Raw genomic sequence first — 18,899 nt, forward strand, 5'->3', positions numbered from 1 at the left:
CTTAAAGATTAGATGTCAGAAGAATTATTCCCAAATCAGCATCACCTTTGCCTGTGTTAAGGGTAATGTAGAGCTCCTGTCTGGAGCAGTTCAGGTTTATTCTTTTCCATGGAATTTAATCTAACAACCTTGTAAAAATCTCACAGGAATGAGTGACACTGACTTAATAGGAAAGGAATGTAGCTCCTTCACAGCCGAGTTCACTTCCCCTCTTCATGACTGTGAGGTTATGACCAGAGATCCTTAGCTGTTCACTAAATCCCTGCCGTTTTCTCAAGGCCAATGAGGATCTGCACATACTTAATCGGTGCCTCTGCTTCAGCCTACAGCCTTTGTGCCATCACTTGGAGAACTCAAAACACCCTTGCTTTAGATTACATAAAGAGATAACTGCTCTTTGTTCCTGCTGGCCTGCAATTTGAGTTATTTGGTTACTGATAGCAGAGCTTTATTCCTAAATGGAAGATGCTTTCTTCCTCACCATGGAGTGCAGACAGGCTGTACTAATTTATCTGCACTGTTCATAAAAGAAGGAAAAAAGAGTATGTATCAATGGGGGCCAATGTTGCAGATTCTAACTTCTGCCAAATTATTAAAGGTATCTAAAAAGTGTTTACTGCAGTTTAAACTTACTGCATTCACATATGAAATGTTTTATACTTGCAAGTTCTGGACTTCTGAAGGATTCTTCCCTCAAGACTAGAAATTGTTTGTGCTTGTTCTGTTAGTTTCTTTTATCATTGAGTGTGATATGGTGATCTGACTTTCAACTGACCTGTTTGTTGTGTAAGTCTTAAGCTTATTTATTTCACAGAATTTAACTTAGAAAGGATCTCTAGAGGTCACTGGTCCAAGCCCTTCATCTGAAGCAAGAGAATTATTAGTAAGACATCTGTTAAGACCTGCTCTCCATGAATGATACTATTTCTCCCCCTTCAAAATAATAGCATCTAACAATGTGGAACTCTTGTATTGAATGCTGAAAAGCAGTTCTATGACCAATAGCAAAAGCTTTGTAGTTTTTATAGTTTAGGTGAAAGCAGTGTCTTTTTTTTAAGAGCCTGACCATGCCCTGCTTCCTGCTCTTTCTGAGTCCAAAACCTAAGCTTTAAACTGCTTACACACCTTTTTCATGTATTTGAAAAGAAGAAACAGAAGAACACACAAACTCTTCTCAGTATGCCTGTTTTCTTCCACCCACAGAAGTATCCAGTGGAATCATAACTGAATTGAGAGGTTGAAGAAGACACCAAGCAAGAGCAAAATCAAGCTGCCTTGCTTAAAACAGTAAGCTGCACTATTTAGCCATTTCCTGGTAAACAGACACCAATAGTCCCCATCTCCTATTTTTAAGGAATATAGTTATAAAAGTACCTTTCATTCCACTGAATCTTCCATAGCTGCAGGAAAGAAGAGTCCACACAGTATTGGGCTGCTCTGCAGGGCAGGCATCAAATTATCAAAAGTGGCTTAGACCACCATCAGAACTAGCACTAACTGTATTCCCAGGAGCTGTGCCTACAGACAGCTTACTTTATAGTTGCCTGACTACAATATCCTGCAGGGGAAGAGGAAGACAGCAGTCAGAAACAAGCACTAAATAGCATCAGCTTCTGTAGCAGTGCCTTATCCCTCTAACTCAGGTGAGGACTCCTGCCATACAGGAATGCTACAGCTGGAGGTTGTTGACACAATTGCTACCATAATGTATGTAAGACTGGGAGGTCTCATGTTCTACCTAAGAGCTATAAAGCTATCCTTGTATACAAATTTAATTAAAAGCTGTCTATTTGGAAGTCTTCTGTAATAATATACATGGCTCTCAAAAACATACTGTTACAGTTGTAATTTCTGGACTAATGGCAGTACAGCATTGCTTAAATGGAACACATTCAAAAACAGCTTAATTGGCATTTTTTACTACCTTCCTTCTTTAAAAGTCAACCCAAAATTTGTGTCCTTTCTCCACTCCAGAGCTGCAGTGAAGGCAATGCCACTGCATCATAATTGCAATGAGCAGAATCACAGAGTCTTTGAGCTTAGGAAGGAACCTCTGAAGGAGGCATTGTCTGAAAACAAGGACATACTTAGATAAATATTTCCCTCCTTTTTTTCCACCAGAGAGTTCCTGAGTCAAAGGCCAAAACATGCAGTGTGAGTATCAAATACAAACAGGAAGAAATCCCCAATGTGTAATAAAAACTGTTTTGTTTTTTTTTTTTACTTCCAAGCAAACCTCTTATGCTTTGTAAATTAGTAAACAACACGTTTACATTGCGAAGACCTGACTATTTGGAAGCAATCTTACTGGGACCCATGGCAGAGGAAGTGTTTTGCCCCTTTGGAAGTACCATATCTGCACATTTTCTCAGGGTTAGAGAGCTATTCTTTATTCATCAGGATTTTCAGTTCCCACAGCATCCACAAGCCAAACACCAGAAATACCCAAGTGAATAGTTTTAAATAATGAAAGGTGGCGAGTCACAGACAGTAGATTATCAGCTTCACCTGCCAGGCAGAAAGTAATTAATCTATTTCTTTCCCCTTTTCATCATCTATCCCATATTCCACAACTTCTTGAAGTGGCTCATATTAAATTAGACTAAAGTTAATTAACTAATGAATAAAAAGTATTTCTTAGCATTCCCTAACAGCTAACTCATCTCCTTTCAACAGCAGGAGACCAGTATTTAGCTGAAAGAGATTTCTCATTCAGGCCATCAATGAGCTTTTCTGTGTGTCATTTCCAAGCTCTGACTAATCAAGGGTTTATCAATCTATTCATTAAGGCAGCTTCTGAGTCACCTGCAGTGATGTCTCACTTCCTATACTGATGAGTACTTCACTGAAATCCCTGGAGTCATCTTCCCACCTCAAACAAAAGAGTTTTTGTACAAAGAGAATGTGCCACTGAGTAAAATCTAAAACTACCCCATATTCAGAATGAGGTGGAGCCCATGACGTGTACTATAATTAGGATCCAGGTACAAAGTTTAAACAAACCTCAAAATTGCTCACAAGAAAATGCTGGCAGACTGTTACCAAGTTAGTTTTTCTAAAAGTGTCTACACTTAATCATGTTTCTGTTCTGACTAGAGTCCTGACAGTCACTACACTCCTCCATGACATATTTCACACCCATGTTACAGCTAACATTTCTATAAAGTATTATTTATAACATCCTTTCATCTCATGTCTGTCCTCTTGTTTTATCTCTGTCATCTGCTATTTTGTCAAGCTCTAAATCCAGATACAAATTTTTCTGCTTCATGTTTTCAATTGCAGAAGGAAGGTAGTTGTTTATTTTTACTTACAAAAAAAGCCAAGGACTATTCCTCAGCTGCCCTTTGGAGAGAAGCTGGTGGGTAGTTTATGATACTAACTTGTAAAAACCACTCCCAAAAGAGTATAATTAAAAGAAACACCTACCTCATAACTGCTAATTATCTTGACTACAGAGAATTTCTATCAAGGGTAATTTCCATCAATGAGCTCAGTTTGTTCCTTCATTGGCTATTCAGATATGCAGAATAAATCAGGAAACAGTTATCTCAGAGTGCCTCCTCTACAAATGTTTCTACATTTACTGATCCAGGGATGACTGGCGCAGTATTCCAGAGAAGCATGAAGAAAATCCCGTTAGTGGACATACCAAAAAGCTGAAAAGAACAGCTCCACGATCTTGCTGACTTAGTAACTTTAGTCAGACAACACAGAAATTTACAAGGAATTTGTTTATTAACAACTTTCAGACCATCATAGCAAGTGTAGTAATAAAAATCAGATGTGATGACACACAAAATACTTTATTTGTACAAACAAACTGTGTCATTTTACTAGTGCAGAAAGTACAACAGAGATTTAGAGAACTAATACTTTGTCCTGGGGTATTGGTAACCTTCACTTTTCTTCTATGACTGTTTCTGCTATTGCTGCTCTGCTTTCATAATTCTGATGTGCTTCACATTCAAGTCTACAAAGAGAGAAAAAAGGAGTAAATAATGTGTAGCACTAGTTCTGTTTCTGCATTTAAATGTCATAAGAGTAAACTGGGAAAACAATTAAGGTTCTTTTGTGTCTCAAATCCACAATCTTCTTGCAGGGAATAACACCCACTCACTCTCTGTTTTCTGTGCTTGGCAAAAATTACTGAAGAATGCAATAGCAGACCCAAATTAAGCACAACTATCCCCCACTGTAGCAATAAACGGGAGCAGGGCTCTGCCTATAGCAGAATGCCCACAGAATTTTGTGAGAGTTGGCTTGAGCCTGGCACCTCTGGACAGCAGATCAAGAAAAATCACTGACATCTGTTACACTCATGTAAGTAGCTGTGACAGCAGAGAACACTCATAGTAGTGCCCAGCATGTGTAGGTGTCAGAGGAGCTGCTGCTGCAGAATCTTTCTCTGGCAGCCCTAGCTTGGCCCCCTTGATGCTTGGGGAAAATCAGTCCTGATTCTGAACTTGCTGGGACAGCCTCTCAGGTTGGGTAATCTGCAATATTTTTTCAGATGTCAGTTAGTGAGTGTTTACTCTCAGGGCTTTCCCAAGCCTGGGTGTGGGGAAACACTCCCTTCTGGCACCTCAGCTTTGTTACCCCAGTAACAATAAATAAATATATATACTGATAAAGAAAGAAAGAAAGAAAGAAAAAGGGTGGGGATGGAGAGCTAAGTCCTCTAGGCTTGATACTACAGCTCTGGAACTTCAGCAGTTCTGGCATGACATTAAGCAGCCTACCACTCTTCTGACTTTGCTACAGCAGGCCTGAAAGGCTATCTGAATAGCATTCATCTCCCACCCCCTTGCCACTCTCCAGACTTTCTCTTCCTCTGCTGGGCACAATGGGGAATGGGAAGAAGGATGAGAAGAAATATTTGATCCATCCATTTTGCACCAGCAGCGGGTTTCCTGAGGAGGGAAAGCAATACAAGAAAAGACAGGATACTGGGTACAGCAAGTTGGTTGCTGTGAGACATCAGGAGATACATGACAACCTACATCCATTCTTCTTGAGACGTAAAGGCAAACACACTAGCTGGCAGATAAACACATATCCCACGCTCCTCTCTCACCATAGGTTGGAGCTCTGTTCCATCTTCATTATCGTGGAAAGGTCCTGTGCTTCTGTGTTTTTGCCCTTCTGTTAACTTGTTGCTCTGACTCACAAAGGTCTACGAGCAAAAACCAGGGTGAGATCATTTGGGAAAGCAAATCATTAGGTAAATAAAAATACCTGGTAAAGGAAGATAATTAGCCTGGGGCTAAGAAACTGTAGCTGGTTCCTGGCTGGATGGCGCTGAGTGATACCAGGAGGGACTCTGCAGATGCAGCAAAAGTGATGAATGCAACTGAGAAATCTCTGTTACATCTCCTACTGCAGGAATGAGGACTCTGGCTGTATGAAATCCCTTGCCTGGCTCTCCACCCACTGCTGCATATTGTCCTGAGAGCCACAGAGCCTCCCTTCCACCCCCAGCATGTTTGTAATCCGACTGTAACACAGACAAATGTGTTGGGAAACTCCAAATTCTTGGCTATGTGAGCAAACTTACTCTTGATCATATAATGAGGAGGAGTTTGGATGTGCTGCCCCCAGTTTTTCCATAAAAGGGTACACAGTCTGTCCTCTTTGGAAGACTCCTTAGCCCTGTGGGAAATCCTCTCTTCACCCACAGCCCTAGGGCATGGCTCATTACAAGGAATTAAGATCAGAGTTAAAGAAAAACTACCACAAAGTGTGGAAGTGGAGAAAGGAAAGCCTCTGTTTTTTTCATGAAGGAGAATTGGCTTAAGAAGTATTTTAGCATTTGGCAAAACAGAGAGGGAAGAACAGAGGTCAAGGCTTCAGAGTTTTCCATTCAGTTATATTCCTATCCAGGACATGTGCGTAAGTACTGTTCTGAACCAAAGCCAAAGAATATATATCTGCTTTCTTCTGTACAAAGGGTTAAGCCTATCTTTAGGTGCCTTTTTGTTGGTTTTGGGTTTGGGATTTTTTTGTTCTCAACAAAATTCTATGAACATTACAGAGACTCTAACAGCAGCATTAAAAAAAGTAAAATTAAAAAAAAAAACAAACCAGTTATTCAGATACTGTCCTGAAGAAATCCATCCAGAACATTCGTGTCATGTGAGCTACTTTGGCTGCTGAGTTTGTTTTTCATGAATTACTAAGATTTTCTTTGTTGCATGGTTTATGGAAGAAAAGACAGAATTGGCAAAAATAGCATGAAAGGAAAAAAAAATCTGCATCTTCAGATATTGTCTTAATAAGAAAGGGATGGCACATATACATTCAAATGCTTCAGATACAGCTCTCCATTGCTATTAGCTACATACTGATGGTAATACAACACACTGATGGTAATACAACATGGTAATTACAAGAGTAAAGACACAGAACAATCAGTCCAGAGATAGCAGAATTTAATCAAGAGACAGAAGACAGTGTTTTGGCAAAAGAATCTGTAAAGGTATGAAGCAGAGCAACTCAGGTTTGCATGAAGTTTCTTCAGAATTACAGCATCCATAGGATGTGAAATGTATCCCTGACCTGCTGCTCGCAACAAGAAGCACCATGTTGTTTACTTTTTTCATAATACAGTGAGTCACAATAAATATAAACATTAAACTTAGGCCACCCCATGGATCAGTTTCTGCAGCTAGTGCATCTATTTCTTTATATTTTTTAATTACCAACAATGTATTGAAGATATATCTAATAAGGCCCAAATAATCACCCACTACTTACAGAGTGTGATCTAAAAAAAGGCAGCAGATCATAGCTAAGCACACAGGAGTCAAGGAACCCATTTACTTCAGTTTATAAATTAACGTACGACTTGTAACCCTGAATCCATCCTGTTCTAAGGTGTTGGAAAGGAAACAGTATGGACTGTGGGTTCAAATCACTAGGTCTTGGGGAATGAAAAAGTATTTAAAAGCTTAGAACGGCTCAAATATCTTTTGCTGTTATCAGTGAGGTTTACCAGCAGCTCCTGATCCACGAAGTATGGCTTCTCTGCAGTTCCATCATTTGTTTCCATATCAATGGCAAAGCAAAGAAACATGGCATTTGCTGTCACTTCAAACACAGACAGAAAGCTGTGGGACATCAGGTAGGCAAAAAATCCAACCAGCAACAGAGGAACTACCCAAGCTTGCAACTCCCGGTGGTAGTTAAATGCCATCAATCCTCCAAAAACAGTAAAACATACAACAAACACCTGTAAAGGGTAGCAAGAGAGAAGGGCAGCCTCATTAAGCATGTAGAAATCTTCCTTAAAAAAAGCCAAATACCCCTCAAAACCCCTGAGGCAAATAGATTACAGCCAATATTTTAGCAGCACTTCTCAGCTGGGAGATAGCTAAGCAGTTTCCAGCATCACATAGTTGTCACACTTTTCAATTCCATGTGTAAATTCCATAGGGCAGAGTCAATCTTTTGCTATGTATCTACCAAAGACTTGTTGCAACGAAAACTGCAAGAGTGGCTCCAAGGACACTACTGTAATATGACTAAATAACTCTGCAAGGACTATGAAAAGGTTTAAATTCCTCAAACATTCTTCTCTCCTGAACTTTGTTTACTTTAACAAAGATAAACCTTATTTACTTTAGGTATATGAAAAGATAATCAAAACTGATTTTTCACTTCGTTCTTACCAAACAGTACTTTTCTTACTCTTACCTTTCCTAGAAATAGGAGAAAATCTCCAAAACAGCTAATGGATGCAAGTTTAGCAGAATTCCTTGCCAAAATACAGTCAGCATCCTTTGCTGATGTACAAAAATTAGTCCCATTTATGGCCGTAGTTGTGTATGCATGCTGAAATGAGATAAGATAATAATGCAGTGAGAGAGGAAAGACTTGTAATCTAGATTTTACTTCAGCAAAAGCCTTAAACTCTATTTGGAAAGAGTGACTTCATGAATATAAAGAGTTATGTTGCATAATACATCAATTTTATTTAAAGTTACTATAACAATTATGCTTCTAACTTTCAAGAGTTTTTCTACATAATTTCCACTATTAGCAAATGCTACAATAGTGACTAAATAAATTTCTGAACCCACCTTTATCAATTTTATTTTAAAATGCCGAAGTTCCCTACCCTAATTTTGTGAATGAATACGACACAACTACCACAAAACACCTGGAGTCACACTACCCAAACTTATTTGCTATCTTCAAGACTGCTGGCAAACTATGTAAGTGAAATAATGAAGTTATGTATTTATCAAGTCATTAAAAGTTGATGATTAAAAAGCTTTTATACATAGTGCTTTCAAACTATTTATATGCTACTGAAATTCAAGCTTATGGTTATAGCCATAAAATAAACCTTTTCATGAAAGATGAAACCAACTGTGGAAATTACTGGAAAAGAACAGCTGAAGGACCCTGGACTAGACCAGCGACTGTCAGGTCACAAGCCCAACCCCACTCTGAACTTCAAAAGACAGCAGGGGCACTCCCAGTTTTTCAATGTATGAAAAATTTTACATTTCCCTTTGTGGAAACTTGCCTGGACAGGTGGGGAGGATAGAATATTTACCTTCATGGACTTGATTATTTTCACATTTGTGCATAAATTGACATATATGTCCCATTTATGGAACTCCTCAACGAGGTTTGAAAAATTAAACTATGTCCAAAGTATCAGCTAAGAAAAGCAGAACTAACAATACTTGAAACATATGCTGGGTTTTACCAGCAATTCTTATGAGTAGTTTCCCTTTACTCAAAATATTAGAAGGCAGATAATGCCACAAAACCTTTAGTCACATCTGGTATAGTCAGTAAGAACCACAGCATGCAGCAGATTACTGTTCTGAAGCAATTGATACACCTCAACATGTGCTTGGTGCTTACATTACTTTCTGCTTCACCTGGAAGTGAAAAAAAACCAGCCCATAACTGGTTTGCTGAAAGTGAATTATACTGGCCTACTGAAAACACTTCCTGTTCAAAAACTGTTTTTTCTTACTTAAAATTCAAAATATAAAATAACTTCAGATATCTGAAGGCAAAGAAAATTTATTTCTGTAGAGTCCAGTTTTACCCCAGAGCAATTTCTGTAACATACTGTAGTGTAGCAAAGCTATATTGACATTATCTTAAACTATTACAGAGAAAGGAAGATACTAAATGCAAAGATTCTTTGTCTCTACTGTGGATATTATTTATTTTATATGAAAAAGACAATTTTTCTCTACTAGTAAGCAAAAAAGCAGTGACATTCTGAAAATATTGTACTTACATGGTAGCAAATACATCAATAGACGGAAAAAATATAAATAAAGGCCATGGATTTATTGTCTGCTCTAAGCAAAATCAGAGACTCCAATGAACTCTATAGAAACACATAGAGTATCTGCATAAAAATCTGTTTAAAAAGCAAGTTTGCTTAATTCCTAAATAGGAATTAAATGCTTTCTGTGCTAAGTTTCATTCATCCTGATGCTATTCCTTTCCCAGCAGAGTGCTGTCACACCATAACATCCCAGGATGTGGCAGCAGGAAGAGACCAGCCAGTGCCAGCCTCGCTGGCCCAGGACATGGGCAAAGGGGAGGTGGCCTCACCTCAAGTTCACTCTGTCTTCCATCTGTGACTGTCACTGAATATTTCAGACATGGGTACACTTATCTTTATAACATCCTGTGAGTTAAGTCTGTTTCATCATTCCCATTAAACAGACAGGGAACTGAGACATGAAGTTGAAAAGTGTTTTCTAAGTTTGTTTCTGTCCCTTAAGACCTAAATTCACAGAGCAGGTCCTCATTTGGTGAGGTCAGTATAAATTTTGCCAATAAATTAAACAGAGATTTTGTATTCATTTATGAATTGTTAAAAATGTGTTTTAAAAACCAAAAAGTTGAAAGTGCACATGCTCTTGTGCAAACATTGTTTCCAAACTTAAAATAAATACCCGTTTGTTTGCACTCTTGAAGTAGGCACTCTGGTATTCAAAGAATGTGCAATGAAAAGAATTTCTGATATTTATTAACTAGAACAGTTATCTTGGAAAGACTGAAAATAATGCTGGAGACTGTATACTACCTGCACAGGGATTTGTCACGTTACAAACCAGTTGATAAAAACTGGCATTTACAACAGTTACAGCTTAAACAAATCATGTAAGCATTAACAAATCATAATATTCAAGACACAAAGGCAGCCAGGTAATAATCCAACATTATAAGAGAGAGACAAAACTTAATGAACTGCTGAAGGCTACAAAACTAGTCAGACATAGGCAAAGCAAGAATATTACTAGCACAAGTTGAAGATTTAGCCAAGTCATCTCCACCTTTTTGCAAAGAAAACCCCAAAAACATTTCTGAGAAAAAAAAAAAATATTTGGAAGGTTTCTTGTTCAGCCTAGAGTCTTTTTCCATACACTTTCCTCACAATTCCCAAGTTTGTCATACAGACCCCATACTCTGGTCCCATCCAGCCACACAGAAATCTACACATTCTCACTAACAAAACATGACTAACAATTCAGCAAATGTATGTTTCCATGAAATTCAGTGTGGCACAGAAAGGAGCTCAAATGATTTCTCATCCTTACTCACCAGAGAACACCTAATACATATGAACTATTATCAATATTAGCAAATAATTTTGGACTTTGGAATAAAAAGCTTAGATATCCCATTAATTTTGCAATTGCAGGGTATGGACAACAATCTAATGCCTTTCAAATTAAAGATAGTTGAGAAGGCTAAGATGGTAGACCATGGTCAGTTAAGAACCTGCTAAAATTTAGAAACATGTTATTTGTGTTTTTCTACAGAATGCATTCTTTTTCCATGCACAAAAGCTTTAGTGGACTTGAAAATGTTTGAGAGAAGAGCAGCAGAAATGATCCAAAAGGTATGGAATGTCTTCTGTCTGGGGAACACCAGGCTCCCCTGTCTGGAAAAGAGATAACTGAAGGAGGATGCAGTAAGAGGGCTACAAACTCATGAGAAATGCAGAGAGGGTAGGTAGGGTTAGATGGATCACTGCTGCTTCCAGACAAAACCCAGGCAGGGGGAGAACCATATGAAGTAGTAGAAGCCAAATCTGAAAACAGATGGTATTTCTTCTCACTGTAAATCTGTAAACTGGGAACTGCTGGACAAAGGACGCTTTAGCTGCTAAAAGTTCGCATGAGCTCAAGGGAGACTGGGAAGTTCAGGGAAAAGGAATCAGCTGAGAGATATTAAACACACAGAAAACACTCAGCTCAAGAAGTCCCTAGGCTGAAAACAGATTCAGAAAGAGCACAGGGGCAGGGCAGTGTTCCCTTGTTCTATCTTAGCATTTACTCACAGCCACTGTTGGAGATGGGATACTGAGCTAGAAGGAGACTAAGTCTGATCCTTATATACATATTATAGCTATTATGTTTTTATCTTTCCTTTATGAATTGATATTTTACAATTGTAGTCTCTGATACGGTGACAAGCAAGCAATAAGAGCATCAATATCATATGATTGATCAGAAGGCATGGGAGATTGTGGGTCAGGAGCAGTCTTTATCCTTGCACCAGCAAGTTGGTCCTGTACCACCACCTCTCTGAAGAAAACAAGCTTCTTCTGGCTCTTCTGGGGCCTGGGAACTTGATACTGATTTCTCAGTGTCAGGATTAATAAATAAGGAATGTGAATGTTTATATATTTCCAAATACCACAGTATGCAAAAAAACCCTATTTAAAGATTATATCCTTCTGTGCCTCATAACACAGAATGTCAAAGGTCTTGGAAAAACTGACCGGCTAGTTTCATGAGAAAGGCACTGTGGCTCAGATCCAGGTCGTAAGTTCCCCAATTGTTGAGAATAATTGCTACTTTGTGTAACAGCTGAATTCAGTCCTCCATTCTAGGGCTTGCTTTCATAAAATGAGCTTGGGGAAGAGAGAATTGCCATAGCAACAGAACCTTCTTAAAAAAGAAGCAGGAGACATGCTGGTCTCACATCCCAGTTCAGCTTTTTCTGCTCTGCTGGTATTTTCAGCCTGATCTTATCTTGTTGCTGCCATCTCTCCTGGGGGCTGCCCTGGTTAGCTACACCCACTGCAGCACAGTGCAGCTCAGGCTGGACCTTTTTAAGTGTCTTAGCTTCCAAGTGTCACCGCTGCCAGTGGAGGCCCCTCAGAAAACAAAATCCAATGGTAGCAAGAGGCAATGACATTTCTGTGGCTGCTGTGCAACAGTTAATGACCCAGCGAGAAAGTTGGATCATGAGCTGGAAATGATAGGGCTTGGAAAGAGAGCAACGCAGGCCTGTGTGGCCCCACCGAAGAGATGAGGACATAAGACTGGAAGGGACTTCCAGCCACTCCAGTCCCTGGCTATTTCAGATTAGCACATTATACAAATCTTCTCTTAAGTGGAAAGCTCCCTCTTTAAACCACTTAGGACTTCTCCCTCTCCCAGCCCTTACATTTGGAGCTATCCCAGATGGTTGTCCCTCTGTCCTTAGCAACCTTCTTCCAAATTCCAGACAACATTCACTCATGAACAATTTACATCTAGTCATTTTTCTGCTGATATTGCCTGGCTCTTATCCCTCCCTACTTTCCCATAGATGCCAATGGGCTTGCTCTTACCCTTCATTTGTCGCAGGATATTCCAGTCCCTCCTGTGAAATAAGCCTGATCTCCTAACCAGCAACTTGTACAACAGCATTCATCCCTCTCTTTCCAGTGCATGTATTTCATCTCACACTTTCCAGGACTGACTCTGTCCTTTCTGCAGCCTTATTAACTAAAAGGCTATTGCCCTGTGGCTGACAAATACAGGGACAATATTCTCCTCCTCCATTTCCAACCAGTAAGCACACAACTAATACAGAAATGGTTATATTTGATTCTTCGGCTAATTTTCATCTGTAAGAAACCCTTCAATAACCTCCTCAATTTTTTCAAGCAGTCCAAAAAGCACAGCTCTCATTTATTTCCATTCCACATTAAATTTGCAGAAGAGAGAGGTATCAAAGTAAGAATTAGTCAGCACTGTTCAACTCTATCCCCTACATGGTTCATCCTACAGAGCAAGTAAAGACCTAAAGAATTTTATTTCCTGTTATCACATGCATAAAGCCTCTACAAGGAAAATAAACATATTTAAAATACAATTCCACTAAAGATTAACAAGTTATTCAACTGTATTTTCAAGAGGATTGAAAATTCAGCTCAATATCTAGAAGCAATTTTGCCAGTAACATTAAAATGCAGTATTGTTTTTGGGAGGAAAAAGAAGTACTTGATGGGGTGAGGCACAATGTGTTTGGCATGCAGAGGAGAACTGTGCTTACATTAGCATGCATGAGTTTTGGTCTTATCTAGGTGAATTCTCCACAAGACATTTAACTGCAATCTCCTGATAGGCTGCCATCCAAAGTTTAAGAGAAAACCAACTGCCATGGATATACAACCATTAGACAGACTTGCTCCTGATTTATTACACTAGACAGTTGCTAGCTCTCAGTCTGAGGGAAGGGTCTCAGGAGTAGCAAATGCAGGCTACACACTGCCGAATTCAGACACGGCTGCCACAGGGCCAGGAAGGCTACACTGCAAGTAACTGCACTGATGGAAACACAGAAACCACACACTGCTCAGCAGCTCCTTCAGAAACCCAGGCACTGCACTTTGGAGCGGCCCCTTTGCCAGCGGGCTGCAGATGAACACAAAGCAGACACAGAAATGCAAAACTATCCTGAAATAGTTGCACTGCTTAAAAAAATAAAAATCCCTGCAACAGGACTGTAAAGGGAAAGTATGTGAGTGCTTTGATGTATCAAAAGTTAAGACTGCCACTACAACTTCAGAAAGCAGGAGAGACACAGACCTTGTAGTTCTGAAACCACATTTAAAAAATGGTATATTCTTTTTACAGCAGAGAAATTTCAATAGCCTAGATTTTACTTGAGATGACTGGATATGTTTATCTGGAACATACTGAAGCCATCAGAGCCAGAAGATGAAAAATCTATGGTAATTCTGACAAGGGTTGGCAAACAGAACTGTCAAGTAAGGATAATGACTTTATATTCAGAAAGCACTTTTCAGCCACAGAACCCAGAGTGCTTTACAATTGTTACTAATGGATTATACACACACATGAATCACTTTGCCCATGACTGAAATGGAACAGCTTAAAGAGTGAACTGTTTAACAGCACATAGCAACACTACACCACAGTTTAGCACAGGATCCAGTTGCAAATTCAAGAGAAATTTAGGAAGGCAGAATGTAATTATCCGTATTGCAATCTGCACAGGACACTGGGCTTACATTACCCCTCCTCCAACAACCACCACTGGAAATACAGCAATTGTCAGCATCCAGTTCAGCACTGTCATAATGGGAAGATGACAGGGTAACTTTTTGGCCTGTTTCAGTTAACTGCCAAGAGAGCTGAACAGAAACTTAGCTGAGCCTGCACAGGATGAGTCACTTCAGGGACATATGCAACTATCAAAGTCAGTGTTAAATCCCACCTGCAAGATGACATTGCAGCCTGAGAAGTACTCTCTGATAACCTAACAGAGCTTGGTTCATTCTGCATGGGAAGAAAGAAGCTTGCACTCTATCACCAGGGTTACCTCCTCCAGCACCTGTTTGTCATCTGCAAGTTTCTCAGAGGGAAAACAAGGGACTCTGTTTAATCCTGATTAAACTTGTGAATGAAGGAGCAGAAAGAATTTAAATCACCTAAGCCGTGTAGCAACAGGTTGAAAAGAAAGTAGTGCAGAAGTGGTGGGATTTTTTTTTTTTTAGAGTTTCAGTTAATTATATGCTTATTACTATAGTGAAAGTAATACTAGAATAAAAGGCAAAAATATAGTAAGGAATGTTAATGTACACAATGATCTTTGGACCAACTTTTATAACAGCTGTTCCACATTTCAGTGATTTCAGCTCACACAAAAATCAAAATTTGAACTTAGAAATGTAGGTACAAGCAATTTCTTAACTCCTCCAAGTCTTACTCTCAAGTCCATGTTCAACATCTATGGGAAAATTAAAAGTTATTTCCAGAAGCTTTCACCAATCTTAGTAAGAGCTTTTAAGAGTTTACTACTTCTGTTAATCAAGCAATATGTCAAAGCTGCTTAAAACTGGAGATTTTTTTTTTCCTTTTTTTTTCCTCTCTTACATTTGGCCACAGATTTTACAAAACTAAAGATTAATATTTTCAATCTTAGTAAAAATATATTTTTTAATAAATAGGCTTGGACATATTCATTAAGGGGGAAGAAAAAACTAATTAGATACATGAATTACTCTATGAAATGAAATAATTTAAGACCAATGTTAGCCCTTCATACAGATAAAATTTCTATTAAAACCTATTCTTCTTCTCCAACCATTGCCAAAAAGGTATCCAAACAATTATCTGTTATATTTTGATCATTAGGTTAAAAATCACAACTCACATGAAAACACAAATTTGCCTACAAAAGATAAGAAACAGGATATCTTTTAAGGGAACAAGAGCTACAATACAGCCTTCTGAAACAAAAGGAAGAACATTACAGTAATTAATTGTTTTAACAAACACATAGCATACAACAGCTGGAGAAAGTAAATACTAGATGCTGGATATCTCTTTGAAAGGCAGGGAGCCAGGTCAAGGGGAAAGGGTAACTACAAATGGAAAGCCTGGAATCAAAATGAACTCTGATATTCCTCACCAAGTCAGTGACCATAAGACCTACCTAGAAAACGTAAGTCTGGAAAATTCATCAAAGATTTCACTGCACAAGTATTTAATCTAGGCTGAACTAAATTAAAAACTTTCTCTTCATAGCTGTCCAAGATCAAACTTATGCACGTACTTAAGAGGAGAAGTCAGACCCTTTATGAGAATTGTCTTGTTTACTTCACTACGGCCTTCAGCAATGAGAACAAAGAACTCAGCAGTCAGAGATTTAGGAATGGGCATGAACATCTGATTCCCTTTCACATTAAGAATATCACAGTCACCAGAGATAAAAAAAGGGGAATGACAAAGAGAAAAACCCATTATTTATAGTTATGTATATAAAGCTGGAACACATTTGGAGAAAAGGAAAAAATAAGTGCCTAGTATCAGAAAAATTGCTGCATGTCAGAAATCATCCTTTTCCAATAAAAACACTTTTTAGACAAGACTTCTAGGGTCATGGGTCATATTCCCAGGTATACTGATAATGGCAATCAGTCAGGAGCTCAAGTTTATTAAAGACTTAGAGGTAAAAAACACTGTATCTATTTCAAAGACACATCTCCAGGTGTTTTTCTTAATTCTTCGTTGCTTCTTTCCACCTGGACCCTCTGTGTTTCAGTGGTCTGTCTGGCACATCTCAACAAAATGTTGTCTTCTTACCTACAGAAATAGCAAGTGGCCCTCTGAAAGGGCTGTCTCAAGCTGTATTAAAAAGTTCTCTAAAATCTTGCACCTTGCATGTTTGTCAATTCCCCGTTTCTTTGCAACAAGTTCCATCTGCACTTGAAGGCTTTTTTGTTTCTTTAGTTTAGGTGCCTAGCTTGAAACTTTGGCCTGCATGCACTGGCTGTAGCCTTTTAGCCGTGTCACGGGGCTGGCACCCACACACAGCATCCAGACTAGGCTGAGTGACAGAGATGACAGATCATACCTGGTTAAAGGGTCTTAAGCAACTTTCATGGCAGCAAAACCAGCAGAAACAGCACTTGAACAGGCACTTTGTGTTCTTCTGCAATAAAATGAAATGATTGGTTACTGGACACATAATTAGGCTCAAACAAAACCGCCATTTTAGAAAAAACTTGCTTTACAGGTGTCTGACCCTTCTAATAAAATGTTCACTTAGGCAGCAGATATTTCCATTAGGATTATAAGAACTGTTTTTAATTCAGACCCTTCGGTATTAATGACTGATGAGCTGTACGCATTTTTTTCTTCCAGTGGATGGAAGATTCTTCTCTGGGAAAAGAAAATAAGTGCTGCAAGCAGCTTTGTGAGCTAACAGCTGCTTGGAGAACAAAACAGGCAGGCAAGTCAGTAACCCTTACAGTACTTTGCAGGGATCAGGGAGTTCACTGACATATTTTGAACTTTTTTGTTTATCAAAAAACCCTCGCAGTTCTGAAGTGACTGGTACCCTAATGAACAAAAAAAAGCATGGGTAGAAGGCCTTATATGCACATATATGTGTTTTGACTCAGAGCATACATACATTTTTCAGGACAGGAAGAAAAAGCTTGTAGAACAGACTATTCTTAAACCATTGATCTATATTAATTTCATACTAGAAACAGAGCAATAAAGCTCACTGTTTTTCTTGTGTTCCTGTACCCCCATCACATCATGAGCTCAGAACTGTTCATCACAATGATGCAAGACAAGAAAAAGACATCTTGGTAGCCATGGTAGCCTTACAAATTTAACTGGCTGTTTTTCTTAACAAAAGGAAATTCAGTTCAGGGATATTTGAGTCTTTTTAACTTTCTTTTTCAAGGGATCAGAATCTTTTTGTCTTAATTTGGAAAGCAGAGATCTTCCAGTCACTACGGGAAAACTCAGATCCCAACAACTCTCGCTGTTTGTGCAGAAATCACAAACCTCCCAACTTTTCCCAAAAAGGTTCATGAAAATATTCCAGGAATAAATCCTTTAAAATGGTGACTGTACATGAAAACTCCTGACAGAGAAATACTTTACTCTTGCCATGTATTGCTGGACAAATGGTTGTACTAGAACTGTATTATCTCAGTAAGTACTGTTTGTTAAAAGCCTAGAGCAAGGGACTCCAACTACAATCTCCTCTCTGACTGCTTCAAGACTACTGTGGAGAAACTATCTGTAAATTTACCTGCAGACCCCTGACTTTTCCTCTGTTCACAGAGAACAGCAGGATTTTTTGCAAGGGTGGTGAAGCCTGGGTGAGTTCTACAAGAATGCAGCATCACTTCTCCAGCCTTCAGTTCCACTGCTCTGGCCCTCTATGGAAAGGGCCTCAATGAAAGGAACCACAGTCTGTCCTTTCCCCCATGAGAAGGGATAAGGTTACTCTTGGGGGGATCCTTCTGTGGACTGAGGACAAGAGCTGGCCACAGCACTTTCTAGCCTCTTCAGCAGCAGTTACAGCTACGGGTCATGTAACATCCTCAGCTGAATGCTTGGGAACTGGACCAAAAGGAGCCTGTAGCACATTGCTGCAGACACAAATCATCTTTCTTTGCTAATTAAATCTACAGTTATTCAGATTACAAAACGACGCACCCAGTAAATCCACTTATTCTGCTTTCTCTAAGAGCAGAATTCTAAGTCATCCCACCTATCATCTTTATACAAAGTTCTTAGTTTACACAACTCACCAAGTTTTAGAACCAAAACTTTCATAAGACATAAACCCAGACACTTGCACATCCACATCTTTCTATCTTATTAAAAGGAGCATGAGAGACCTCTCATCCTTGCCAAAGTGCCAGAATGAAGTACAGTGATATGTTTCCAGCAGAAGATAACAGATGTGACAATGCATGAAAGGTAAAAAGAAGGAAAAAACATTCAAAACGGCCCAGCTATATGTTTTATATATCTTAAAAGATGTGTTTTGGATACTACACAATTCTCAGGAATAGTTCTTATTTCATATATTCTTTCTATAAATTCATATTACAAAGTAGATGAAATATTTTCTATAACAGATCTTATATCCAACAATATTCTTACATTTGCTTTTTAAAAATTTATGATGCAAAATATTTTTAATAGAGCATTCTGCCAATTTTTTTCCTTTATTCTTCATAAAAACCTTACATATAAAGACTAAGTAAAGGGTGGTTTAAATGTTGGTATTTTATGCTTTTAAAATATCTGAGTTGAGAGAAAAAAGGAAGCACTGATATCTGAGATGAGAGGGGA

General features: G+C 38.7%; 1 protein-coding gene across 3 annotated transcripts in view; it reads right to left on the reverse strand.

Moving 5' to 3' along the window:
• Positions 1-3,715: 3,715 nt before the first annotated feature.
• SLC44A3 (solute carrier family 44 member 3) overlaps positions 3,716-18,899 on the reverse strand; it is a 38,946-nt gene continuing 23,762 nt past the window's right edge. For all 3 annotated transcript variants that reach the window (XM_064664722.1, XM_064664723.1, XM_064664724.1), the window contains exons 12-16: positions 16,648-16,725; positions 7,696-7,833; positions 6,995-7,231; positions 5,078-5,176; positions 3,716-3,973 (exon numbers count right to left, since the gene is read on the reverse strand). In XM_064664722.1, coding sequence (XP_064520792.1) covers positions 3,968-3,973; positions 5,078-5,176; positions 6,995-7,231; positions 7,696-7,833; positions 16,648-16,725 — 558 coding nt within the window. In that variant the 3' untranslated portion in view covers positions 3,716-3,967. The remainder of the gene's footprint in view (positions 3,974-5,077; positions 5,177-6,994; positions 7,232-7,695; positions 7,834-16,647; positions 16,726-18,899) is intronic.

This window comes from Pseudopipra pipra, chromosome 9 (assembly GCF_036250125.1).
Source record: "Pseudopipra pipra isolate bDixPip1 chromosome 9, bDixPip1.hap1, whole genome shotgun sequence".
Lineage (NCBI taxonomy): Eukaryota > Metazoa > Chordata > Aves > Passeriformes > Pipridae > Pseudopipra > Pseudopipra pipra.